This window comes from Lynx rufus, unplaced genomic scaffold (assembly GCF_022079265.1).
Source record: "Lynx rufus isolate CCGP_SWC_20201006 ecotype Redwood Valley unplaced genomic scaffold, mLynRuf1.p SCAF_28, whole genome shotgun sequence".
Classification (NCBI taxonomy): Eukaryota; Metazoa; Chordata; class Mammalia; order Carnivora; family Felidae; genus Lynx; species Lynx rufus.
The window spans coordinates 12,359,729-12,385,418 of record NW_025814843.1 but is presented as its reverse complement, the minus strand read 5'-3'; the positions used below and the strand labels follow the sequence as shown (position 1 = coordinate 12,385,418).

At 65.5% G+C, this 25,690-nt stretch overlaps 1 protein-coding gene across 1 annotated transcript in view; it reads left to right on the top strand.

The window, feature by feature from the left end:
- The window catches only part of SPNS2 (SPNS lysolipid transporter 2, sphingosine-1-phosphate), a 30,000-nt gene that overhangs the window by 3,227 nt on the left and 1,083 nt on the right, over positions 1-25,690 (top strand). Inside the window, exons 2-12 of the mRNA XM_047089741.1 lie at positions 8,626-8,691; positions 16,574-16,710; positions 20,328-20,479; positions 20,635-20,701; positions 21,496-21,638; positions 21,723-21,875; positions 21,994-22,183; positions 23,215-23,280; positions 24,724-24,822; positions 24,892-25,055; positions 25,323-25,369. Coding sequence (XP_046945697.1) covers positions 8,626-8,691; positions 16,574-16,710; positions 20,328-20,479; positions 20,635-20,701; positions 21,496-21,638; positions 21,723-21,875; positions 21,994-22,183; positions 23,215-23,280; positions 24,724-24,822; positions 24,892-25,055; positions 25,323-25,365 — 1,280 coding nt within the window. The 3' untranslated portion in view covers positions 25,366-25,369. The remainder of the gene's footprint in view (positions 1-8,625; positions 8,692-16,573; positions 16,711-20,327; positions 20,480-20,634; positions 20,702-21,495; positions 21,639-21,722; positions 21,876-21,993; positions 22,184-23,214; positions 23,281-24,723; positions 24,823-24,891; positions 25,056-25,322; positions 25,370-25,690) is intronic.

Below are 25,690 nucleotides of genomic sequence, written 5' to 3'. Positions count from 1 at the left end.
GGTGCCTCCCAGGTTGCCGGAGCGAATGAGTGTTTTCACGCACCCTTAGGAGAGCCGCACAGATGCCAGCCTCTTTCCCTTTCTCGCCTCTGTGCAAGCTGTGCCCCCGGCCACCTTGTCCTTCCCGTGTCTCTTTGTTTCGGTCGGTCCCTTTCAGGCCCCTTTGAGGACCCCTCCCTCCTCCACCGGGCCGGGTCTCCATCCTGGGAACCAAGTAGCATTCCCAGCCAATTTTGGCCTCCCCTCCTCCCCTTGAGAACCCCCTGAGGGCGCAGGCGGCAGGTGGGGAGGGCCAGGCCCAGCTCTGGCGCTCATGGGGGGGTGGAAGGGAAGGAGCCCAGGGCCACCCCTGCACACATCTCCTCGTGTGGATGGGGATGCTGGAGGCCAGAGAGCACAGGTGCTCACCCAAGCTCCCGCAGCCGAGAGGAGCGGGACCAGGACCCCCCAGGACACTGCTGTCTCCGTGCAGGCAGGGGTGCCTGGCCCTGTTGCTGGCCAGGGCACGAGGCCTCGGAGCAGAGGCTGCTACAGCTTCCCCCGCTCCCACGGCTGGAGCCCAGTCACGGCTGCCAGCTCAGGGGAAAGGTGAGGGCTCGGGCACCGTCTCCTCCGAGCCGCTTCCTGGTGCCGGGCCCCCACTCTTCCATCTGTGAAATGGGAGCAGGACGGAGGCTGGAGCCAGGCCCAGCAGGAAGAGAATGGAGAATGGCTGTCGGGAGCTGAGACCCCTCCCCAGCGTCTCTGGGGCACCTGTGCCTTCCTGAGCCCTTTCCCTTTGATCCAGCTGGTGGCACTGGGCGGGGCAGAGCCTGGTGAGGAGAGGCAGAGCCCTGCCCTGGGGGAGCCCTTTTCTGCCAAAGAAGCTGAGACCAGTATCCATGGCAACTGCTCACTAACACAAAGCCGGGGAGAGCAGAGCACAGGGACCGGGTGGGAACACAGGCCCGGCAGGCCTGGGGGTTCCCCGCATACCTGAGCTGGCTGCACGAGGGGGCTGCCTGCCTGGGGCTCTTGGCTCTTCTGGTGTCCGCCTGGTTGAGTCTGTCCGCCCAGGGCCTGTCACAGGGTCACCTGGGTGGGTGGAGGCCACATCAAGCTCCCAGCTCTGTGGCTACCTTGGTGGATGCGAGGGCCAACAGCAGCCCTGCCCCGCCCCCTCCAGCGGCCTTGTCCCCTTGGGTGGCCCTGCCCTGGCCACTGCAGTGTCAGCACCACTTCGGTCCTGCCGGGTGGGCGGGGCGTCCAGGGCCGCCTTCCAAGGTGGCTGTCTGGCAGGTCAGCGCCCAGGTGAGAGGCCCGACCGGCCTGGAGAGCCAGCGCCCTAATGACAAACCACCGGCTGCCCGCCTCTGCAGGTGCCTTCTCTGGCGTGCTGTTGACCCGTCAGAGGAAGTGCTTTGGTCTGGGACCAAGGGCGTGACCGGCCAGCTCGTGCCTTAGTTTCCCGTTTTGTGAGGGGCAGGAGGGCTGCACGTTACAGCCTGGCCTGAGCTGCTCAGAGAGGTGTCCCGTCCCTTCCCCAGACAGGAAGTGGCTTTTGTTTCCGCCTGGGTGTGTGTGTGGGGGGGGGGGGGGTGTGCTGAAGTCCTGAGGTCAGAAGGGGGATGGGACCCAGGGAGACAGAGAACCCTGGCTTGATCCTCAGGCTCCCGGGGCCCAGCTCCCTACTGGGCCCTGAGCGAGGCTGAGTTTCCTGTTCCTGGATGTGCCAGACTTGCTCTGTCACCTAAGACGGATCCTGGCCCTCTCTGAGCCCTGGACACACAACAGGTGGTTTTGTGGTCAGGGTGTTGCTCCCAAGGCTAGTGTGGGGCACTTGGTCCCGGGAACTCTTGTCTGCTGTCCCCTCCCCAGCTCTGCCTGCACCCGCCTTCCCCAGGGCTGTTTCCCGCTGGCCGCTGGCGCCTCAGCATGCACGTGGGGCTGGCCCGGGCTTGGCCTTGTGGAGCGACTGGGTGGCCGGGTTGGGTTGACCCTGGCCTGCCTGACCCCAACCCATCCTCCCGGGCGGAAGAGGCGCCGGTAGGCTCAGACGACCCTGAGAAGGACCAGGCCCCGATGCTGAGGCGGGGGCCTGAGTCCTGACCACGGCGCACAGGGAGCCGTGGGCCTCGCATCCCCGGGAGGGACTTGGGAAAGTGGTCAGGATGGGCCCTGCGTGCCCAGCCCTCAGCCCCGATGGAGGGGTCTCCTCACCCCCACGCCGGGCAGAACGGCTTCCGCACATTCAGGAGGGCTCTGAGGTGACTTTGCCGGGTCTGCTGTGAGGGCAGAGGGCACTTGGAGCGCTGGGTGGGGCCCGGGTCACACTGGACAGCGGTGTCCTGCGGATGCTGGCCTGCTCTGGGCCTGGCTCTGTCCCGCTGGCCTGGGGGCGGCGGGTGAAGGGCAGAAGCACGGACGTTAGAGCAAGACGTGAGCAGGGGCGACGCGCCGGCCGGAGCGCGGAGGCGGGGAGGGCTTCCCTGTGGGTCTGCGCCCTGCAGATGGGCACCTCCGTGAGGCCTTCGCGGTCCCTTCACCGGCGAGCGTGGATTTGCCAGACACGGTCCGGGAAGCAAGGAGGACGATTCAGCTTCGTAGACTGTGAAGTGTGGTGCCCCGGGGGTGGTGTTACTGGGTCACTCACCGTTCCTAGGTTGCAGGGTTCAAATCCACGCCAGGGCAGTTGGTGTGGACGTTGAGAGGAGGCTGGTTACAGCCTGTTTTCTGTGGTTTGGTGGGCGAAGCGGGAACACAAGCCAGTCTGGGGGCTTGGAGGCCAGGTCCTGCCTGGCTCTGGGGCCTCTATCCAGTGGCACCCTCTGACTCTCAGTCTGCCATCTGAGGGTCAGGAGCAAGGCCTTGGCCACTGAGGCCTTGCAGGGGGACAGCTGAGCGTCTGTGGGCTTCTCTCCCCCACGCCCCGGCCTCATCCTGGGTCTGCGGATCATGATAAGGGTAGCCCTGGTGGTCTTGGGAGGCCCCGAGCCAGGGCACAGCCGGGGACAGGGGTGGGGCGGGGGCTGCTCCAGGGAAGGAGCGGCTGTGCAGAGCCCCCAAATTACTAAGGCCGAGTCTGGTTCCAGGAAAACTGGCCCCAAATGATAGACTAGAACCACAGGACACAGGCCAGGCTGCCTGTCCCCGCCCACTCTGGGCACGGAGACTTGGTGGGAGGAGGGAGGGCTCTGAGCCCCGGGTGGGGGTGGGGGGCTCCTCTCTAGGACCTGGGAGAGGGAGGGGTGTTTCAGGCCCAGCTGCAATGTTCTTTAGGGGCACAGGCTTGGAATCCGGGCCCTCTAGAAAAGGAGTGGGGTCTCCCTGAGGGGCTGGGGTCCGGCGCTCGGGGCCTCACGGGATCCCTGTGGAGGTGAGCGCCAAGCCCCTCTGACATTAATGACCCAGGTTTGTCGGGTGGCGTCGCGGTGGGAGGATCGGTGTAGGTTCAACAAACGTGATGGGGATTCGGGGTGGGTGTGGGGCGTATGGGGACCCTGTGGCTCTCAAACGGGCAGCCCGGGGCTCAGAGCGGAGCCAGATGCTCCCAGAGGTCACTCTGCTTGTCCCTGGGGGAGGGGGCAGGTAGAGGTGAGTGTGCCTGAGAGCCGGTCCTGGCTCAGGGACCGCCCTGGCTGGTCCCCTTCGGCTGGGGGCGGGGGGGGGGGGGGTTGGGGGGGGTGCCCGCAGGGCCAGGTCAGCAGAGCCAGGCCCTCAGGCTCCTGTAATTACCGGGGCGGGAGCTGCGGCTGAGTGTCGGAGAAGGGTGATCCTTCCAGAGTGAGCCAGCTCTGAGGCCTCCCCGGGACCCGTGGCCCATCCGTTCAGATCCCTAGGCCCTGTCCTTGCAGGCATCTGCCCCATTTTAGAGAAAAGAACACTGAGGTGGGAGTTCCCATTGCCCTCTGGTCATGGCTGGGGCTCCTACCCCGCGCTTAGTGATCTGTGGTCACATTTTTTTTTTTTAATTTTTTTTTTCAACGTTTATTTATTTTTGGGACAGAGAGAGACAGAGCATGAACGGTGGAAGGGCAGAGAGAGAGGGAGACACAGAATCGGAAGCAGGCTCCAGGCTCCGAGCCATCAGCCCAGAGCCCGACGCGGGGCTCGAACTCACGGACCGCGAGATCGTGACCTGGCTGAAGTCGGACGCTTAACCGACTGCGCCACCCAGGCGCCCCTGTGGTCACATTTTTAACGTTTATGGACTACCTACTCTGTGCCAGACAACATCCTAAGCACTTTACATCGATTAACCCATCGAAACCTCACAACAACCATATGAAGCAGATCTTAAAATTAAGGTCCATTGCAGAGGAAGACAGAGATACAGACAGGTCAAGTAACTTGCCTGAGGTCACACAGCAGGGTAAGCGCAGTCGAACCCAGATGGTCTGGTATTGGAAGCCACGCTCTTGGGGATTCAGCTAGGTCGTCTGCTCCGGAAAAGGCAGGGCGAATGTGGGGTGATGATGCCTGTGTTTGAGGGCGTGGACTTGAGACCTGGTGCCCTGGCCTGGCTGACAAGGGCAGGAAGAGTCCGCAGGGTCTTGTCATCTCGCCGTGCATCTGAGGCTGGGCCGGGGGCTCCCGAGGTCAGTGTGAGTCTCTTCTCCTGTCGTGGCCTTTGTGAGGCCTGCGTGACCCCAGCAGGTTGGGATCTGGACCTGGCTTCTCTGGGATCTACCAACGGACCAGCCACGATGGGGGGGGGGGGGGCGGGGGGTGGCACCGTGAGTACCCATGATCAGTCAGCTCTCGAGGTTACGGGCACCTCTTCACCAAGAGCTGCAGAGAGAGAGTTAGGGGGACACCCTCGTAGACGCCCTTGGGTCGGACCCCTGGACGCGGGAGACCTCGACGGCGTAGACGGACTCCCTGGGAAGAGGGCCTGGCTGGAGTCAAGGCTCCGAGGCCTGTAGGCTGTGATGTACACACCACAGGGGCCTAGGACTGGCCAGGCCGGTGGTTCAGGTCACCCAGGCAGCGTGTCAGTGACTCTTGGGTCTCACCTTGAGGCCAGGTGGTTGTGCAGACCTGGGTCACGGGGGCCTCCGGTGCCAGAAGAAGTCCGGGCTCCGTTTGGCCGGCAGCGGGGATCCACAAAGCTCGACTGCAGCCCTACTCGGTGAACTAATCCAGGCAGCACCGTGCGAACCGTGTCGGGCGAGCGCTAAGCCCTGAACGCGTGCCAGTCCCCACATGGTCGTCGTCGTCGGGGGTGTTACTGACCCAGGGGCCTGGCTGACTCTGAGTTCCAGCCAGACTTGATAGCCTCTGGGCCGCGGCACCTGTTCCTTGAGTCCAGAGACGGGCTGTGCTCTCTGGAGCCGCCGCCCAGGACTTAGGAGAAGATGGTTAAGTGCCCGTGAGGCAGGCTGCAGGAGGGGTGCCGGGGCGCCAGGAGGGGGCCGGGGGGTGAAGGAGACTCTCTGGAGGCCCCCACTCGGGGGCCGAGGAAGGCGAAGGCCGTCCGGCCTGGGGAGTGCCATGCTGCGGCTCGGGGACCGGGGAGGACGCGGCAGAGCCGTGGACGGGAGTCTGGGTGGCTGGAAGCCTGAGTGGGGAGAGAATCCGGGGCTGGCAGAGGGGCCGGAGAGGGGCGCGTGTCTGTGAGCTGACGCGCAGGAGACAGGAGTGAGGCCCAAGCCGGCGTGCCCCAGGGCCGGCTCCCGGGGCAGCAGGAGGGACAGCTGGCCTGGGGCAAGAGGCGAGACCCTGGGGGCTTGAGTTAGAGAGAGAGGTGTAACCGGGGGTTGGTGGGACAGAATGTTCGGGCTGCTCCAGGGAGGGGGACCCCCGTGGGCAGAGGGTGGTCCTGGCTGTGGGTGCGGAGAGGCTCGACTCAGCTGTGGCCGTGGGCGGCTGGGGGCTGCGTGTGGAGCCCCACCTTGCGTGCCCGGGGCTGGTGGAGGGGCCCGGCCTCAGCTGGGGGAGGCTGCTCCCGGGCAGGAGGCCCGTCCTGTGACCCACCAAACCTCAGCCTCCAGGAAAGAGGCTAAAAATAAGGTCGTGGTGGGAAGAAGGGAGGGGCTCGTGGGCCCAGGCCAGGCGGGAGCCTAGAGGAACATCCAGGCGGCTGGCGAGCTGCTGTGACCCATGCTTCCCGAGCCAGCGGCCAGCGGCTCTCACCCGCCTGCGGCCACAGCCCCTACCAGGCTGCAGTGAGGCCCTGCCCCCAGGCCCCGGGAAGGTTCTGCCTGGAGCTCAGGCGGTGGACCCAAGGCCTGGCTCCAGGGTGCTGGGGTGAGGGCCCCTAAGGCCCTTGGGGTCTGGCCTGCCCAGGAGTTCCCAGGACATCCGTCTGGATGTGCAAAAATGTTCTTCCCTCTTACCAGGGGCTCTGTGTGTCGGAGGAGGTCGGGGGGCTTCCTGGAGGCAGAGGCAAACACTGGGGCTTGAAGTGCTGGAGGGGGTGGAGCATGTCCAGTCTGGAGGTTAGGAGATGCCTGGGGCGGGGCGGGGGACGCGAGGGCGTTTTCTCGCGCTGCGGACCCCTGCTGGCCTCACGAGGACCGCGCTGATACGGCCTTCCTCCCCGGACGTGCCCTCCTCTTGGCTGTGGACAGGCACCCGCTGCGCAGCGACCCAGGGGCGTCTCGCCCTCCTGCCACCTCCCACCTGCGCCTGTCCATCACCTAACATGTGGCGGCGTCTGTTCTGGGTTCTGGAGATGCCCCGCCACGACCCTGCCCTGAGGGGGCTCTCGCTGCAGTGGGGATGGGGCGTCTCTGTCCACAAACAGCCGCTGGGGGCTGGCTGCGTGGCGGGGCCCGGGCTGGGGGCCCGCAGGAGCCAAGTGCGTGCAGAGGCGGCATGGCAGAAGAAAACATTTTTGGTTTTTGACAACAGAGCCTGTTTCAAACCTCACTGGGGCCCTTGCCCGCCATAGGACAAGTTACTTCGCTTCTCAGGGCCTCCGCTTTCTCATATGTAAAATGGGGTGAAAAATGCGACGAAGCAGCAGGGGTAGAAATCGCATCTGCAGAGCCTCACTGGGTACCTAGAACTTAGCAGGGAGCAGTGATTCGTGGCTCTTAGCCACCGTGGGCCCAGCGAGCTCCTACCCACGTCCCTACGTGTCTTCAGAAGTCACTGATCCTAGTGTGCCAGGGGAATGTGGGGGCACCTGCCTTATTGAGGGTGACAGGAGAGGGGGAGAAGCCAAGGAAGACTTCCCAGAAGAAGAGGCACCTGAACTAGTGTTGAAGGAGCGGCAGGAATCAGGGTAGAGGACCTGTGGGCAGTCGGGGTCCAGAGCATGGGGCGGGGGTGTTCTGAGAAGGGAGGCCAGAGGCGGGGTTGGAGGGGCTGAGCCTGCAGCCCCGTGGCCTGGCGGAGGCCAGCGTGCGTCTGAGGCACTGGGGAGCCACGGGAGGTGCTGACTGTGGGGGAGAGAGAGGGGCAGGGCGGCCCTGGCTCAGAAGTGGGGCGAATGGGCTGCGGGGCTGGGAGGTGAGTGTAAGTGGTGCCCTAAGGTTGGGCCCAACCGTGCCACCCGCGGAGGCCCCACCTGGTGGCCCCTCCGTCCACAGGGACAGGCCCCTGGCTTCCGCGTTCGGGGCACGACCACAGCCCGCCTTAGTTATTAAGTCATTAACTGGGCCTCGCACAGCCTCTTCATTATGGGTAATTAGGGTGAATCCACTCGGCACTCACGAGGAGGAGGCCAGTGTCTCTCGGTGTCAGGCTGCATCCCGGAAGAGGGCTCAGCATCCCGGCCCTGGGGCTCGGGGGGCAGTCTCCAGGCGGGACCCTCCTCCGGGGCCCCGGGGGCCGCTTTGGCCACCTTGCCGCTGTACGACCTGGGGCGCAGGCTTAACCTCTCGTGCTCAGCTCCCTTGTCTGCCCAGTTCCTGCTCAGTGATGTGCGCCATCACCGTATCCTGATGAGCTCTGGGAGACCCCCGAGGGCAGGTCCCTTCTTCCGTGCCCTGTGTGGGGGGCTGTCGGGGCAACCTGCCCTGTCTCCTCCTCCTGGCTCCCTAGCCCTTCTCGGTGCAGATGTGTCATGGCCGGGGGGGGGGGCGTGGGGTTCCTGCCTGTGGCCCAGCCCCCTGCTGTCCTTGGAGATAAGCAGAGGTGGGGGCCCCCAGGGCCTGCGGGGTGGGGGGCTGGGCGCCGTGAGAGGTGAGGAGGCTCCAGGAGGCTGCCGGCCCCCACGCAGCCGTGGCTCTGTCTGTCCGTGGTTGTTGGTGGCCTCTGGTTATAGTCCTCTTAACATGCAAAGTCCTAACGGGAGAGCAGAGGTGGTGGGGACTCAGGAGGAGGACAGGCATGACCTCCAGGGATCCCCTTCCCCCCCAAGAAGCCCTACCCGCTTCCCTCCGTGTCTCAGCTCTGGCATCGGAAAAGCGGGGTCCTGGTTACAACCCTGAGGACAGCTGAGTGAGCGCGAGCACGCGTTTGCCCGAGTCCCGCCCGTCTGTCCTCAGGTTCCTGCAGTGGCCCTGAGTGGTCCCTGAGTGGGGGGTGGGATCCCATGCCCCCAGGGTGAGCATGGCCTGGCCAGACTGGGCGAGGTGGCCTTCTGTGGAAGGGGCTGGGTTGGGCGGGCTGGGCTTAGACTGGGGGTCTCCTAGGTGGGGTGGGGGACAGGGGCCCCGGGCATCAGACATAAGCACCCTCTGTCTTCCCTCCCAGGCGTCCTTCTGGACATCCAGCAGCAGTTTGGGGTCAAGGACCGAGGCGCCGGCTTGCTGCAGTCAGGTGAGGCCCACTCCCCTGCCAGGCCCCCGCCACACCTGCTGGGTCTCCCTGCGGGGTCTCCTCCCTGGTCCTGACTCGCTGGAAGGGACGTGTGCTTTGTGTCCAGACCTCACTCTTGACCTCACTCAAGAAGACCGGCTTCCCCAGCCCCTGCTGCTCTCCCTGCAAACAGACCAGCGGCGCCCTGGGAGGCCACAGGCCCGAGTCCTCAGAGGGGACCCTTCTTTTGGTCCTGGGGCCTCATCAGGACCCAGGGGCCCAGGGTCTGCCCTGAGGCTGGTGAAGGGAGTTCCTTAGGTTCCAGGCAGGACAGCGGCAGAGCCTTCGGTGACCCTGTTTCCATGGCACGCGCCCCCATTTCCTCCGTCGCCATCAGCCTGGGAACAGTCTCTGAGATGTCAAAGCAGGAAATCCCCACGGCCAGTCCGGGAACCATTTCCAAACTCGGGGAAAGCGCCTGAATGCCTGGGTCCTGGGCTAGTCCTGGGCCTGAAGCTTTCTCCCTGGTGGGGGTGGGGAGGGGCAGGGGGGCCTGTGTCTCCATTGTCCCTGCCGACCCACTACCTGGCCCCATGCTTGCTGTGTGGCCGAGGGCCCGGCTCCTTGGCTCTGATTCCTTCTGGCCCTGGAGGGTGTGTGGTTGTGAGGCCCGTTCAGATGTGTGGGAGGAAGTCCGTGGTCTGCATTCCAGCCTGTGAACCCCTTCCCCTGCCTGGGCTCTCCTGGGAGGGAGGAGTGGAGCGAGCTGGCTATGTCCCGGAACCTGCCTGACCTGCCTAGGTGGCATTCCAGAATGTGCTGTGCCAGCCTCCATGAGCCACTCAGCCAGGCCCTGCGGCCTGTGATCCTTTCCCAGGGTGGTTTTGGGGCTCAGACAGACGAGGTGATCGCTGCAGGGCGCAGCCCCAACAGACAGCTGAGAGAGCTGGGACAGGGGCAAGGCTGTGTGACCCAGAACCCTGAGGGGGGCCGGCCCCTGCCTCTGCCCACATCCCTCACCCAGCACAGGAGCCCAAACCTGTCCTCTGGCCCTCCCCCACACCCCCCCCCCCGGCCTCCTGGGCTCTGAGCCCACAGTGACCGCCACTCACAGCCTGGAAGAGAGTTTCAGCCAGATGTGGGGAGTGGGGAGAGGGCAGGAGACAGCCCAGCTCTCCAGCCCCGTCCCTCTGTGGCCCCTGGTCCCGTGCCCTCTGGGCCTCAGCCTTGCTGACTGATGGGGTGTTCAGGGTCCGCCCCAGCCACCCCAAGCAGTGCTGTCCCTATTGCAAGGTGTCCCTGGCCGCCTTCCTAGTGGACAGAGAAGTCATGGTGGCCCCTACTGACCCCTGGCAACCTGGCTGGAGGTGGACACCACCCCTCCCCCCCCCCCCCCCCCCCCCCCGCCAGCATGGTCGGTTCTGCCCCCACAACCTCCCTGGGCAGCTGCACTTCCCAGATGAAGGGACAGAGGTCAGCTCTGCTGGTGACTCACAGGGGGTCGCGTGCGGGGAGGCCGGCGGGCCCAGGATTGGGGCTCCACGCGTGCCGCCGTCTCCACCTGGGGAGGGGAGGCCTGGCCGCGTGTCTCAGCGTCTGGCGTCTCTGTGCTCTCAGCGTGGGCGCCCCTGGGCCGTGGTCTCTCAGGGACCCTTACCCCGTGGCCTCCACCCTACCACCTGCCCCTGGCGTTGCCGGGCTGGCTCCCTGAGTGTCCTCACCCCTCGGCCACCTGAGCCAAGGAGCCAGGCCAGCTAGACCAGGATGTGACTCAGTGGGCGACCAGGAAAATCACCTAATTGGCCTGGGCCCCAGGCACCTGTCTCTTCCCCAAGCCCCTGATAAGGTCGGAGCCAGGTGGAGGGCGCCAGCCAGGTGCTGCTGTTTGCCCAGATCAAAGGGCCAGGGCTGAGAGCCGGGCCGTCTGCTCGTTCGTGGGCACCAGGGGCTGCTGGGCCCGGAGACAGGGCAGGGGGTGCGGCTGAGAGTCAGGCCTGGGCCTGCCTCTGCTGTTTCCCCTTGGGACCAGACCGTGAGCCCTGGCTTGGGAAGAGCCTGCCTTCGGCAGCCCCGAGCAGGCCCCCGAGCCCCTGCAGAAGCTTCTGGGAAAGCCCGCAGAAGAGCTCCAGCCCTGGTCCCGGTGTCTCGGGGCCCCGGGTCTCCACAGCCTACACCCAGAGGGGCAGCTCCTGCTGGGCTCTGCCATAGCCTCTGCCCCTGCATTCCAGTAGATTCCCCCCATCACTGGGGACAGAAAACCTATCTAGTCACCACCTAGGCATGACGGGGGTGGGGGAGGGGAGCAGGGTGCGTGGGAGCCTGGGGGGACAGCAGCGAGGGCACACCTAGCTCTGCCTGGTGGCAGGTGGATCAGACTCCCCTGAGGAGGGGACATTTGAGTGGGGCTTTGAAGGACGTGTTAGAGTTTGTTCAGGGCATAGGGCTTCCAGTCAGTGTGTCAGATCGAGCAGATGAGAGAAACCCTCCCCCCCACTCCACGCTGCGTAAAATATGCCAAGAAAACACTTAAATTACATAGCTGAGCTTGAAAGCTAAGACTGGCAGGGGGATTCCCAGGTGCCAGCAGCAGGGAATTAAACCAGGGAGCAGGAGAGGAAGCTGGTATTAAAGCCAAGTGGTGCAGGGCGCCTGGGGACCAGTATCTGTCACAGAAGCTTGTTACGGTATTTTTAGCGTAAACATTTTTACGATGAAACATTTTAAATATACATAAAGAGTAAAGAGACTAGCGCGACGAGGCTGCGGGAAGCGGTCACCCAGATTCATCCAGGGATCGACCGCCCACTCCGGCCCAGCGTCCGGGCTCCGGGGGTTTCTTGCAGGGTCGGCCCCGTGCAGGCTTGGGGTCCAGCATCGTGGGGGTGACGCGATTTCCACCCCGAGCCCAGGGCAAGCCCCCTGACTTCTGGCTGTGCCCGCGGGCCCGTGGGCAGTTTTTCTGCCTGTGAGATCTCCGTCCCGGCTCTGGCTGTGTGCCGAGAGCCTGCTCCGTGCGGCCCGGGCTTTGCGGCCCCTTCTGCAGCTGCGGCTCCTGACGGGAGCCTTTGTGCCCCAGGGCCCCAGGGTCATCCGTGTGGGGCACAGATGGCAGTGCCCACTGAAGGCAGACTGAGCGTGAGCAGAGCCCACGAGGAGGAAGCCTTTGTGGGAGGGGGCAACGGATCCCAGAAAGCAGGCGACCCGATTCCCGAGGAATTTCAGGCTGTAGGTTTGCCGTAACAGACTTTAACGTCCTATGTGCTTCATTTCCACGGTTCCAAAGAAAGAGTAGAACTCGTAAGACAGGGATAGCACCTTATTGGAAAAGAACAGGGACTGAAAAGCTGAATTCACAATTCTGGAAGTGAAAACCGTGAGCCCTGGACGTCAGCAGTGTAGACCCAGTCGAAGAGAGAATAAGCGGATCAGAAGCTGGGTCTGCGGAAGGGGAGCAGATTGGAGGCTCTGGGGACTCGTGCTCGCCCCCCTCCCCCCAGAAGGAGGGAGGCTGGGCGGGGGACAGGGGCACATCGTGGAGGGCCTCTGGCTTTGGTCTTGGGGCAGTAGGGAGCTAGAGGAGGCTTTGGGGCAGGCATGGCCCCGTTAGACGTCTGCATGGGGCGGGTGGTGGGGGAGGGCGCTGGAAGGCAGCTCAGGGCTGGGGTTGGGGGGGTCACGAGGACGTGCCAGGACGTGCCAGGACAGAGGAGGAGCCAGCTCAGACCGAAACCAGACGGCGGCCCTGCTTCGGGTAGAGTGTCCTCCTGGCCTTGCTCTCCTCCCCACTTCTGCAGTGGCCTGCTTCGTAGTCAGGCAGCCCCCGTGGCGGTTCCCCCAGCGCCCCCCTGTCCGAGGGGGGCCTAGGACCGGTCTCCCTGAGGCCCGAGGGGCCGTCCCAGGGCTTGTATCCTGAGCGGTGGGAGGGAGGAGCGGCCCCCTTCTTCCTACAGGAAGTCCGAGCTTGGTGGCCCTGCAGGCAGCGAGTGATGGGGCCTCCCTGTGGCCTGGCTGCCTGGGCGTCCCGTCTACACCCTGTGGGCAGAGCCGGCCCGACACCCTCCCCGCCCACGGGAGGTGCAGGATGGCACATCTCCCCGAATGACAGGTCGGCCGGATCTGGACTCTGTAAAAATAGCCCTGGTTCGGCCCAGGCTGAGGTGGGGGCTGGACGTGAGCTCCGAGGCCGCCGACGGGGCGTCCAGGGCTCCCCCAGCTCAGGCCTCACCTGCCCCTGCCCCAGGACCAGCTTCTGGGATCGGACAGGGCCACGTGCATCCTGGGAGCAGCCCCTGGGTGAGATCAGAGGGTCACAGGGTCCTCAGTGGGGTGGTTCTGGACTTCTGGGGGCTGGACCCTCTGAGGGCCCCAGAGGAGAAGGCCCCCGGGCATCCCCGTGGGGCGGGGACACCACATGAAGTCGTTCTGCAAGGTGGCTCCTCCCACGCTGCCCCCCTCCCCGCCCCCTTGCCCGCGGCCCCATTGTCCCCATCCTGTGGGCTGGCTGGCTCACCAACCCCCCCGCCCCCACCCGCAGCCCCATTGTCCCCGTCCTGTGGGCTCAGCACACGTGAGCCAAGACAGGGCTTCCCCGTGCCCTGACTGCAGGATGTCCTTGTGCGGGAGCTGCTGGGAAGGCCACCCCCACCGAGGTCTGGGTGGGGCAGCCAGGCCGCCCAGAAAGCTCTCTTCCAGCAAAGACTACAGGGCTGGGGTGGGGGGCAGTGGAAGTTTCTAGCCCGGCCGGGACAAGGTTCCAGGCCTTTGCCGCTGCTGTTTCTTCTGCCAGGAGCATTTTTCCTCTTGTCCCTGCCCTGATTGCATTGAGGCCCCTCTGCTGGCCTGTGATGCACCTGAGGGCCTGGGAACATCCTCTTACCTGTCTGTCTGTAGCAGAGGGGAGGGCTGCTCTCTCCCTCGTGACCCTGGACGCCCTTGTCTCCAAGGGGACAGTGCTGAGGGTGCAGGGCGTCTGGGGGCAGGAGGGTCACTGTGTAGTTTGGGGCAGGTTCTTCCAGCTGTCGGTGGCCCAGCTCCAACATGGGACGACATGGTGGGGACGGGTGGGTGCTTGGGACCCAGCGGTGAGGGTGGGGACCTGCTCCCACCGGAGTCCCCCGTGACTCGGTCCACTCAGATGGCTGGCAGGGAGCCAGGGTCACGAAGTCGGGGCCGCCCTCCTGCTCTGCCGCAGGCCGGGTGGTGGGGACGGCGGCCTGGCTCTCCCCCCGGGCCCCGTCCACCCCTGCAGCAGGACAGACATGCCGTGGTCCTAGTGTGGCTTACACCCTGGCGTTGGACAAACTCCTTTCGGCCTCTGGCACCTTTCTGTGGGATGAAGGTAGTCGTGAGGGGCAAGTGAGAAGCCTGTGCTTACGTCCAGGGCGCGCTCGGGCCTGTCTACAAGTGTTCGTGAGCGACAACCAAGGTTCTCGTTAGCCGTGAGCATCGTGCCTCCCTAACCGTTGCACGGTATTGCTTGTAAGATTTGGGATTTATATTTTAGTATGCATTCTTGGTTTTAAGCATCATCATCGCTGGCAAACTCCCGTGCACCCTTCAATGCCCAGCTCTGACATCGCCGCCTCTGTGAAGCCTCTCTTCACCCTCCTGGCAGGAGTTGGCCCTCTCGGTGGCTTTCCTGGCACCCTAGCCCCTTCGAGCTGGGCAGCCCACGGATAGGCTCTGCCCCCCGGCCGGACAGGGGTCGCTCTTCCTCCGGCTCCTTGTGCCCTCTCCCCGCTTGGCGCAGACAGGCCCAGAGGGAACCGTCCTCCCTCCTCCCCCTAATGTGCGTAAGTCCTGAAGGATCAACATTGCTTTTCTGCCCGCGTCCTGGTCTGATCTCAGGCAGGTCCTGTGAGGCAGGCCCAGCAGGAAAAGTTCTTTTTCTAGATATGAGGAAGTAATTTCTGTGTGGATGAATCTAAACAAGGACCCGGTGTTGACCGAGGCCGTGCTCCGGGCGGGGCGTGGCAGAGCACCTTGCGCTTTATCTCACGCCGCGCTCGGCACCCGGGGCCTTGCTATTTTTATCTTCATTTGGCGGATGAGGAAGCTGGCGGGCGGCGGCCTCGACCAGCCCGCGAGAGGCTGTGTGTTAATTCTCAGGCATCGTGCGAGCCGGTAGCTGAACACGACCCTTAGCGACAACTGAATTATGTACGCTTGTGGTTAAACATCTTGTGTTAAAAACAAAGATAGTAAATACTCAGAACGCATCCTTCCCTAGTCAGGTCCCTGTATTCTACCATTATCTGTGTCCCTGAGGCTATTTACGCAATCGATCTGCCTTCTCGGAGGCGCTCCCGAGACCCACCTCCTGTGACATCACACCGCAGCCACGGGCAGCCGCGGCGGGCGTGTTCACCCCTCGACAGTTGGCAACGGTTGGCAAACACCACATCCCTCCCCCCGCCCCCATCACCCCTTTATTGGAGTCCGTCGTTGGACGTTTATCAGGACACCAGTGAACTGAGAACAGAGAGGTGGTGACCTGCTCAACGTCACCCAGCTGGGAAGGATCAGAGCTCACTTTGGGCCCAGGTGGCGCCCCTCTGTGCTGATGCTGCCCGTGGCCCCAGTTTCCTCTGCGGCCACACCCCGTCCTGCTCACTAGGACAAGAGGGAGACAGTCACTCTCCTCCGGCCCGGCCCTCTCCCCTCCTTCACCGAGTCCATCCTTCCTCCCCTCCCCTCCCCGCCTCTGTCTGAGGGAGAAGCCCAGCCCGTGTGCACACTCAGCCTGGCGGTCAGAGCCCGGCCAACTGGCCACCTCGTCTGCCCACCCTCGGCCTTTGTCTGGCCATCTGTCCGTCAGCTGTGGGACCGCCTTGCAGGGGGAGGCCTGGGGGAGCTCCTTGTTCCCTGACCCCTAGGGCCTGCCCTGCCTTGCTGGGCCTCTAGGTCCCACCTGGGGCCCCAAGGCCCCTCCCATCGCTCCCCATGGAGTCTTCTGTCTCGTTCTAGAACAAAACCAGGTCACATCACTCCCTGCTCTGTGCCCTTTCTCAGCCGTAGAAGCCACAGTGCCCACGGTGGGCCACAGGCCCTGGCTCGTCCGGCCTTCCTCCCTCCTTCCTTCTGCTCCAGCCATTCTGGCCTCTATGCTATTCTTCACATGTGCTAAGCATACTCCTGCCTCAGGGCCTTTGCACTTGCCCCAGTATTTGCACGATTTTTTTTCCTTACCTCCTCCAGGTCTTCACTGAAATGTCACCTCTCTGGCCCTCCTTTCTCTGTGTCACACACGTTTCCTGTCTCCCGTCTCTGCCCTTTTCCCCTCCTTAGCATTTGCCACCATCTGATATACTCTATTTTTCATCTTATGGTTTCTTTCTCCTGCCCAGGAAGGCAGGAATTTTTGCCTGTTTTGTTGAATGAGTGAACGAGTGAGCGAGTGAACGACAGTGTTTCCAGATGCCAGTGAAGCCTCTCCATCCTGTGGGGGGTGAGGAGTGAGTGTGACTGCGTGACCTGGCAGGTGGAAGACTGGGGTTCCAGGCCCTGTTCCGTCCCGGTTTGCTGTGTGACCTTGGGTGGGTCCCTTCCCCTCTCTGAACCCCTCTCCCAAGTATAAGAAGGACAGCAGCGTGACGAGGTATGAGGACCCTGGCTCCGGGGTCGGACACGCAGGGGATCAGGTCCCCGCGGGGCTTTCGCCGCCGGTGGGGCCTCGGGCGAGTCTTGCCTCCCCTCTTTTGCGAGGAGGTGGCCTTGCGCGGACCCACAAGGCCCCAGGTGGTGAGCTCCTGACGTGGCTTCTGCCAGGTCAACCGCTCGGTGAATCTGTCCTCTGTCGCTCAGGTCCCCCGAGGGTCGCCCGCTGGGCAAGCTGGGCCCGCGGGGAGGCGGGCGGGTCGTGGGGTCGCCTCTGGCCCCGTGTCACGGCCTCCTCTCCCCGCAGCGTTCATCTGCAGTTTCATGGTGGCCGCCCCCATCTTCGGCTATCTGGGTGACCGCTTCAACAGGAAAGTGATCCTCAGCTGTGGCGTCTTCTTCTGGTCGGCGGTCACCTTCTCCAGCTCCTTCATCCCCCGGCAGGTGCGTCGGCTCCTCTGCCCCCGGCCCCCACCCCCCCTCGCCCGGCTTCGTTCCCGCCTCTCTGCCGGAGCCTCGGGCACCGTCTTCCCAGAGCAGGGGTGGGGGGGCGGGGGGCGTCGTGGCTGCTTTTGCAAGCTGGCCTGGCTGCGGAAAGGGCCTCCCCGCTGCGAGCCTAGCCGAGCCCCGCGTGGCACCCTCTCTCCGACCTGCCTTGACTTGGGGACGATGCAAGGAACGGCAGAACCAGTCTGCTCCAGGAGGCAGGGCCCTTTATTCTAGTCCCAGCTCTGCCAGCACCTTGCCGTGTGACCCCAGGTGAGTCACGGCCCCTCTCTGTGCCTTGCACGGTTTCCTCCTTTTCGTTTTTTTTTTTAAGAGAGCTTGAGTGTGAATGGGGGAGGGGCAAAGAGAGAAAGAGGGGCAGAGAGAGAGAGAGAGAGAGAGAGAGAGAGAGAGAATCCCAAGCAGGCTCCGAGCTCAGCGCAGAGCCCGATGTGGGGCTTGATTCCGTGACCCTGGGATCATGACCTGAGCCAAGGTCAGGAGTCGGGCACTCAGCTGACCGTGAGCCACCCAGCGCCCTTTTACTTTATTTTTTTTAAGTAAACTCTACGCCCAAAATGGGGCTTGAACTCGTGTCCCCAAGGTCAAGAGTCACACGCGTACTGACTGAGCCGGCCGGGCGCCCCGCTCGGCTTGCTCTTTGCCCAACAACCAGCTGACTCCTTGGGTCAGAGTCCTAGGGCGGCAAACATCATTTCAACATGAGGAAGGTGTTTCTTACTCAGCTCCCACAGTCCGGGTGCGAATGTCCCAACTCTGTTGTCTGTTCAGCCTTGTGATCTGGAGAGATCTCCCTGAGCCTTGGTTCCTTCATCTGTAAAATGGGACTAGTGTTTCCCCGCCGGAAGGTTTATTGTGGGAAATCGCCGAGCCGATGAGTGCCCAGACGGCGGACCGTGGCGGCATTCAACCAACTGTCACTTCTGTTCTTCTGATCCACAAGGGAGATATGTTGCTTTGATAGGTAGTGAGTCTCCCATCGGCAGGAGTGTTCGAGCGGAGGAAGCCATCACATGGTGGCTGCCGTAGAGGGAAATAGAGGAAGAAGGAGCAAAGACCAAGATCTGTCTTCAAGGAGCTTTTGGCCTCCGGCATAAAGGAGCAGACCCTCTCCCCGTCCTTGGGGGCTCCCGGGCTGGGTGTGGGAAGATGTGACAGGCGCCCCACGTTCACAGCCTTTGAGATGTGCAAAGTGCCGAGAGCCCTGACCGAAGAGAGAGCAGTCTCTTGAAATCCATGGGGCCAGGGAGAACTTCCTGGAGGAGGCGGCATTTGAGCTAGGCAGGTGGAATAGGGTGATGAGGCCTTTGGTGGACAGGATGGCAGGGGGAGCAAGCCCACAGAGGCACTAACGGTGGGCGTGCCGGTGGGTCCACAACGGAGGAGAGTGTGTTGGCTGGAAAGGAAGGCAGGGGCCAGGTGGTGGAGCACTTCAGGGTCTGGGCTTCCTCCGGAGGTTGACGCTGGCCCAGAAGAGGCCGGAGGCAGGGGCGGAAGGAACAGGCAGGTTTGCGGGTACAACGTGGCTTCACGGAGGAGGGTCGGGCCAGAGTGTCAGTAGAGTCTGACGGCCACGGTTGAAAATGGGGCCTGGACCAGAAGCTTCTGGGGACCGCGACGCCGGTGCCGGGGCGTGGGAGGGAGGGCGGGCCGGCGGAGGCGGAGAGAGGGATCGCCCCGGTTAGTCTGTAGACTCACGGCTGCCCCTGTCCGGGCCCCGCGGGGCGGGGCGGGGCGGGGGGGGAGGGGCGTTGGCGAGCCTCGGCAGTGGGATCCTGAAGTTCATTTGGCAGAGAAAACGTCCGGGAACGTTGTGAAAAGTGGCCGTGGAGGTGGCCTGCCCCGTTGGTCATCGCGGGGTGGCCGCTTAACCAAAGCAGCAGGCCGACGGTGAAACGGTCCCTTCCGTGGGGGTGACAGGTGTGCCTCGGGGGGCTTGTGGAGGATTGACCGTGCACCTGGATGAAAGCTAAACCCTGCTCCAAAATAAGTTCCAGACAGGCGAAAATAAGGGAAAAAGCAAAGTCTAAAAACCGGGAGCTAGAAATCGGCCAGCAGAAGCCGGACGAGCCCGTAGGAAAGCGGGCGGAGGACGAGGACCGGCCGTCCCAGGAGGAGCCGGTGCCCGGTGTTGGTCTCAAGTCAGCGAGAAATGCAAATTGAAACGACAACGAGATAACACTTCACACCCATCAGATGGGCAATAATTAGGGAGGTGAGGACACCAAGTGTTACTGAAGCTGCTGCTGGCGGTGCAAATTGGCGGGGCGGCCTCTGACTTCGAGGTGTGCACCCGAGAGAAACCCCGGCTCGTGCACGCGGAGCGGCACACGGGCGTTTGTGACGGTCTCGGAGGACAGCGGGACCGTGTGGTGCACGCCCGGAAAGACGGGGTGTCTTCGTGGCAGGAGGAGCGCGAACGGGTCTTTATTAGCCGGCGTCGATGGGCCCGCTTCCACAACGCGTGACCGAGGTCAGAGGCGAGGTGCGGGGCAGGAGGCACGGAACCGTCCCCTTTACGTCCCTGTTTGGAAAGCATGCGGGGGCACGTGCGTGTGCGGGAACAGGGAGGGAGGAAGCATGACACACGCACAAGGAGGGGGTTCCCGGGGAGGCCCGGGGACCCACAGGACGTCCTATCCACCCGCTCTCCTGCCGAGGAGGAAATCTCGCCTCCAGCGTCTCGCCAACAGCGTGTTAGAGGGTATTTTTGTCATTTGGGGATGGGGCCCGAGCGAGATGTGCAGTCCAGAGGCCATCGGTGGCTGGAGGCATCACATTAAACACAGGATCGGTACACGTGGTGTGTAAAAGGCTAATGGAAACCGACGCAGGACGACCCAACAGCAACGCGGGCAGGTGGCCCCCAGAGAGAGGGACCGAGGCGAGCAGGCGGGGGACACAGAGGCGGAGGAGAGGCGCGGGGCTGGACGGGCAGTCGACGATGCAGAGGGCCGGCCCGGACGGAGACGGGCAGATGGAGGGAGGGAAGCGGGAGACCGGGCAGGGTGGCCTGTGGGCGGCGTTGGCCGGCCGGATGGGTGGTCAGGGTGGGGCCGGGGAAAGATGGCCAGGCTGGGTTCTCAGGCCCTGGGCAGCTGGGGCGCCGGAGGGCCCGGGTCCACATCAAAGGGGGAGGACCCTGGCAGCTGGCACGGCCCCACCCTTCCTGGCTCAACTGGGCTTCCCGCTTGGATGTGTGGCGGGGGCAGGGGGGGCACTGCCCGCTCCTCGTGCACGCAGGGTCCTCAGTGCTGCCAGGGCCAGCCCAGCTGCCCTGCCCGGGGTGGGACGTGAGTGGGGTGACTTGAAGCTCCCAAGGTGGGGCCGGGGCCCCAGGAGGAGGTGTCCGCGTGGGCCGCGCTTACAGCCGTCAACCTGCAGGAGACCAGTGCCGACCCCGTGCCGGGCTTGTGTGGAGGGGCCCAGGGGCCTGGGTGTCCTCGCTGCTGGGACGGCGTTGGGCTCCATCCCGTGGGCCGGCTCCCGGGCCAGCGTGGGGACCCGGGAGGGTCGGGCCGAGGAGCCAGCGGCCTCCATTCTTCTGGCCGTAGCACTTCTGGTTGCTGGTCCTGTCGCGGGGGCTGGTGGGCATCGGCGAGGCCAGCTACTCCACCATCGCGCCCACCATCATCGGCGACCTCTTCACCAAGAACACGCGCACGCTCATGCTGTCCGTCTTCTACTTTGCCATCCCGCTGGGCAGGTGAGGGTCCCCGCGCGCGCCCCGGTACCCCCGGCCCCGAAGTTGGCGCTCTGCGACCCGGACGCGCGGTGGCGGCCAGCAGGTGGGGTGGGGTGGGCGGCCGGCCGCCCCCCGGGCTGGTGAGCACACCGTCCCCCGCGCTGTCTCGTCTGCAGCGGCCTGGGCTACATCACGGGCTCCAGCGTGAAGCAGGCGGCTGGAGACTGGCGCTGGGCCTTGCGGGTAAGGACACCCCGGCCTGGGGTCCGTGGATCCGTGCGCACGGGGAGCTGGGGGGCCAGACCCAGTGGCCCTGCGGCCTCAGGGCCCCAGGACGGGACAAGGGACTCTCCCACGTGTCAGGAAGTTCCAGGTCCGCGAAGGCGCATCCTGCTCGAGCCTGGCGCTGTGTGAGGGCAGGGCTGAGAGGAGACCTCTGTGTGGGGCCCCCCGGGGGTCTGGAGCCCCTTCCTGTCCCGAGGGAGGATTCAGGCAAGTCTGCCAAGGCCCCAGGACAGTGCAATCGGAGGAAACAGAGATCCCCAGTCTCGCAGAGCAACGGAAGCTTAAGACAAAGTGTTTTTTCCTCAAAAGCAGGAAGGAAGCAGCCTCCGTGGAATTTCTTGACGGGGCGCATGGAGAGGAACTCCCTCCGCCCTGGGCTCGCGGGGGTGGGGACGGGCCGCCCTGGGCTCCAGCTGCCGGAGGGGCTGGTGTCTTGGAATGCGGGCCGCCGCCGGGGCGTCCTCCTCCACCCGGAAGGGCCCGGGGCCGTGGCGGCTCTGTTCCCCACGGGGCAGACCCACCCGATCCCTTAGCTGGGGCTTCATGGCAGCCAGAGCCCCGGCCCCCAGGCCCCAGCCTCGATTCCAGAGTCTGTCAGGCTGTCTTTCCACGCGTTCGTCCGCCCGGTGGTCAGTTCGCTCTCCTTCCGCCCCCTCCCACCCCGGCCCTCCTGGGGGCTTGCTCCTGGTGAAACAGTGACAGCCCCCTGGGCCCTGGGGCCCCACCTGCCTGACCTACTCCTGCCCTACCAGGTGTCCCCCATCGTGGGCATGATCACAGGAACACTCATCCTGATCCTGGTCCCGGCCACCAAGAGAGGCCACGCTGACCAGTTCGGCGGGCAGCTCAAGGTGCGGACCTCGTGGCTCCGAGACATGAAGGCCCTGATCCGCAAGTGAGCGCTGCCCGGGGGGCTCTGGCAGGGTGGGGGGGAGGGGCGGGGGGGGCGGCTCCGCGTGACGTCCTGGCCTCTCCCCAGCCGCAGCTACGTCTTCTCCTCCCTGGCCACGTCGGCCGTGTCCTTCGCCACAGGGGCCCTGGGCATGTGGATCCCGCTGTACTTGCACCGAGCTCAGGTCGTGCAGAAGACGGCAGACACGTGCAGCAGCCCGCCGTGCGGGGCCAAGGACAGGTAGGGCCGGGCGGGGGGGGGGGGGGGGTGTAGCCGTGCCCGGCGCCGCCCCCTCCGCGCCCCCCCCCAGCCTTGCCCCCCCCGACCAACCCACGGCCCCTGCCCTCTGTCCCCACAGCCTCATTTTCGGGGCCATCACCTGCTTCACTGGCTTCCTGGGTGTCGTCACGGGGGCGGGAGCCACGCGATGGTGCCGCCTGCGGACCCAGCGGGCCGACCCCCTGGTGTGTGCCGTGGGCATGCTGGGCTCGGCCATCTTCGTCTGCCTCATCTTCGTGGCTGCCAAGAGCAGCATCGTGGGTGCCTACGTGAGTGTGACGGGGGCGCGCAGGTGGTGGGGCGAGCGGGCCCCCTCTCCTCGGGGGGGGGCGGGCTCAAGTCCGCTGCCTGCCCTGCTCCCTCCAGGGCCCGTCCAGGCCACCGGCACGCCTTGGGGTCCTCCTGGACCCTGTCGGCTGCTCTGAGCCTGAGGAATTTCTCCTGCTGAGAGATGCGGGGCCCCAAGGGGGGTGTGGGGGCTTGGGGGGGCTCCCTGCTGTCAGGGTGCAGGGAGCAGCATGAGGCTGCTGGGGGTGGGGGGCCCTGACGGCTGCCCTGGTCTCTCCTGGGCAGGTCTGGGGGCAGCTGGGGGTTGGGGGGGGCCCTGACGGCTGCCCGGTCTCTCCTGGGCAGGTCTGGGGGCAGCGTGGGGCTGCTGGGGGTTGGGGGGGGCCCTGACGGCTGCCCGGTCTCTCCTGGGCAGGTCTGGGGGCAGCGTGGGGCTGCTGGGGGTTGGGGGCCCTGACGGCTGCCCGGTCTCTCCTGGGCAGGTCTGGGGGCAGCGTGGGGCTGCTGGGGGTGGGGGGGGGCCCTGACGGCTGCCCGGTCTCTCCTGGGCAGGTCTGGGGGCAGCGTGGGGCTGCTGGGGGTTGGGGTGGGGCCCTGACGGCTGCCCCGGTCTCTCCTGGGCAGGTCTGGGGGCAGCTGGGGGTTGGGGGGGGGCCCTGACGGCTGCCCGGTCTCTCCTGGGCAGGTCTGGGGGCAGCTGGGGGTTGGGGGGGGGCCCTGACGGCTGCCCGGTCTCTCCTGGGCAGGTCTGGGGGCAGCGTGGGGCTGCTGGGGGTTGGGGTGGGGCCCTGACGGCTGCCCCGGTCTCTCCTGGGCAGGTCTGGGGGCAGCTGGGGGTTGGGGGGGGGCCCTGACGGCTGCCCGGTCTCTCCTGGGCAGGTCTGGGGGCAGCGTGGGGCTGCTGGGGGTTGGGGTGGGGCCCTGACGGCTGCCCCGGTCTCTCCTGGGCAGGTCTGGGGGCAGCTGGGGGTTGGGGGGGGGCCCTGACGGCTGCCCGGTCTCTCCTGGGCAGGTCTGCATCTTTGTTGGGGAGACGCTGCTGTTCTCTAACTGGGCCATCACCGCGGACATCCTCATGGTGAGGCAGGCAGAGTTCCCTCGTGACAACCCGGGCCTCTTGTCTCCGGGGGCAGCTGGAGAGGGCGGTGAAGGGACGGGAGGCCAGAGGGGCTGGTGGGGGGGTGGGCAGGAAGCCAGGCCGGCGGGGAAGGTGGGCCTGGAGGCAGGGAAGGGATCAGGCTTCGGGGCTGAAACCGGGGGCTGGGCCAGTGGGAGGGACGGGCGTGGGACTGGCGGGGAGGGGGACGTGTGCAGGCTCGGCGTGGCCGGGAGGCCGGCAGTGCCAGGCTAGCCCCCTCCCCTGGCCTGAGCTCCACAGGCCCTGCCCTCCCAGCCCAGCTCGGGTCCCAGGCGCGCCTGCCCGAGGGCCGGCGGCTGGGCCGGGTGGACAGAGGCCGTCTTCACGGGGCCAACAATGGGTTCCAGACCAGCCAGCCGGGCACAAAGGGCCGTCTGAGCAGTGGCGGGGGCTGTGTCCCTGGAGAAACCGGGAGGGGGTGCGGTCCCGCTAACTTGCTGTCTCTGAGGGGTGGCGGTTTGGGGGTAGGGTGACCGCTGCTCCTGTTCCCAGGGATCCTCCCAGCCAGGGCCGGGAGGGGTGGGAGAAGGGCACGCGGGGTCTACAGTGGGGAGAGTCCAGGAGCCGCCAGGGCAGACCTCCTGGGGGTCACGTGGGGGGTTGGGGCCACTATATGGGACAGCCGGAGAGATCAGGGTCTGCCTGGAGCCGGGGGCCCTGCCAGGTCTCCAGGAAGCCTGCCCTGTTCCACCTCCATCGGTGGGCCGGGGGAGGGGGGGGTCTGACTCAGCCCCGTGGCCCAGCGTGGAGCCAGGCAGGTGGCAGGGGGGAGGTGAAGCCGTTGGTGCTGGGCAGGACCCCTGTGCTTGCCTCCGCCCCCCAGGGGCGGCCCCAGCTGCAGGCAGGGTTTGGGTCCCAGGGAAATCACGTCCCATTTTATTAAGTGTCACAGCCACATGACTAATCAGTGCTGGAAACGGGGCCACGCGATCCCATCGGATGCAGCTGCCCTTCCCCCAGCCCTGTTACAAGGGTCCCCGAGGGCGTGGCCGCTGCGGGGACAGGGGGGCTCTGCATACTTGGAGCTGGGCTCTGGCCTGGGGAGCTGGGGGCACCAGTGGGTGGGAGTGGAGGCCGGTCCAGGCAGACCAGCTTCACCCCCTCCCCTGCCAGCCTGGGCCTTGCTGGGTCTTCCTGGGGAGAAACCCTTGTGGCCTTCAGCTCACGGGCACGTGAAGCCAAGGCCAGGGTTCTGGTCCCGGCGCTGCCGCGGCCCGTGTGTCACCCGTGTGCCCTGGGCCTCAGTTTCCCAGGACCACGGCACCCAGCACAAGCCCCGTGCAGAACCTCGAGCGGCCTGTCCTCCGGCGTGGGGCGGGGGCGGGGGCGGGGGGATGCGGTGGCCCCGGGGACGTGGCCTCTGACCTGCTGCCTCTCGCACAGTACGTGGTCATCCCCACGAGACGGGCCACGGCTGTGGCCCTGCAGAGCTTCACGTCGCACCTGCTGGGGGACGCCGGGAGCCCCTACCTCATCGGCTTTGTGAGTAGGGGCGAGGCCGGGTGGGGGCGGCTTCGGGAGGCGCCCCCTGACGCGTCCCCGCCCTCACAGATCTCCGACCTGATCCGCCAGAGCACCAAGGACTCCCCGCTCTGGGAGTTCCTGAGCCTGGGCTACGCCCTCATGCTCTGCCCCTTCGTGGTGGTCCTGGGCGGCATGTTCTTCCTGGCCACGGCCCTCTTCTTCCTGGGCGACCGCGCCAAGGCCGAGCAGCAGTGAGTGGGCCGGGTGGGCTGCCGGGGGGAGTGGGGGGGGGGGGTGCCCGCAGGTCCGCCTCCAGTTTTCTGACTTCTCTCTCTTTTCCTCTTCACTCCTGCCTCTTCTCTCCCCACCCCTGGGCTCTCCCACCTTCCCCTGGGGCTGACGAGGTCCCTGCCCGGCACGTCCGGCCAGCCGGCCCCCGAGATGCGATGCGCCAGAGCAGTGCCCGGGCCCGGCCGCAGCTGATCCGCCACCTTGACCCCCGCCCGTCTCTCCCCCAGGGTGAACCAGCTGGTGATGCCACCCGCACCCGTCAAAGTCTGAGGCCGTGAGTGCAGCCGGGTTGGAGGGGCCCCTGGGGGGTGGGGCGGGGTCAGGGAGCACCTTGCAGGGCCCTGGGGAATGTTCTGGAAGCAGGAACAGCTTCTCCAAAGGCACCTCCTTCCCTGGGCACGTTCCACTGACCCTGGGCTTGGCCCGCTTCTCTAGAACTGTTGCCCGAATTGACCAGTGGGTCCGGGGGGCGGGGGTCCAGGCCAGGACCGGCAGAAAGCCCCTGCTCTACCCTCCCAGCGCCGGGCGACTCCGAATTTGACCTCACCCTGGGCTTGGCCTCCGGGGGCCACGCTTCCCAGCAGTGCAGGATCCA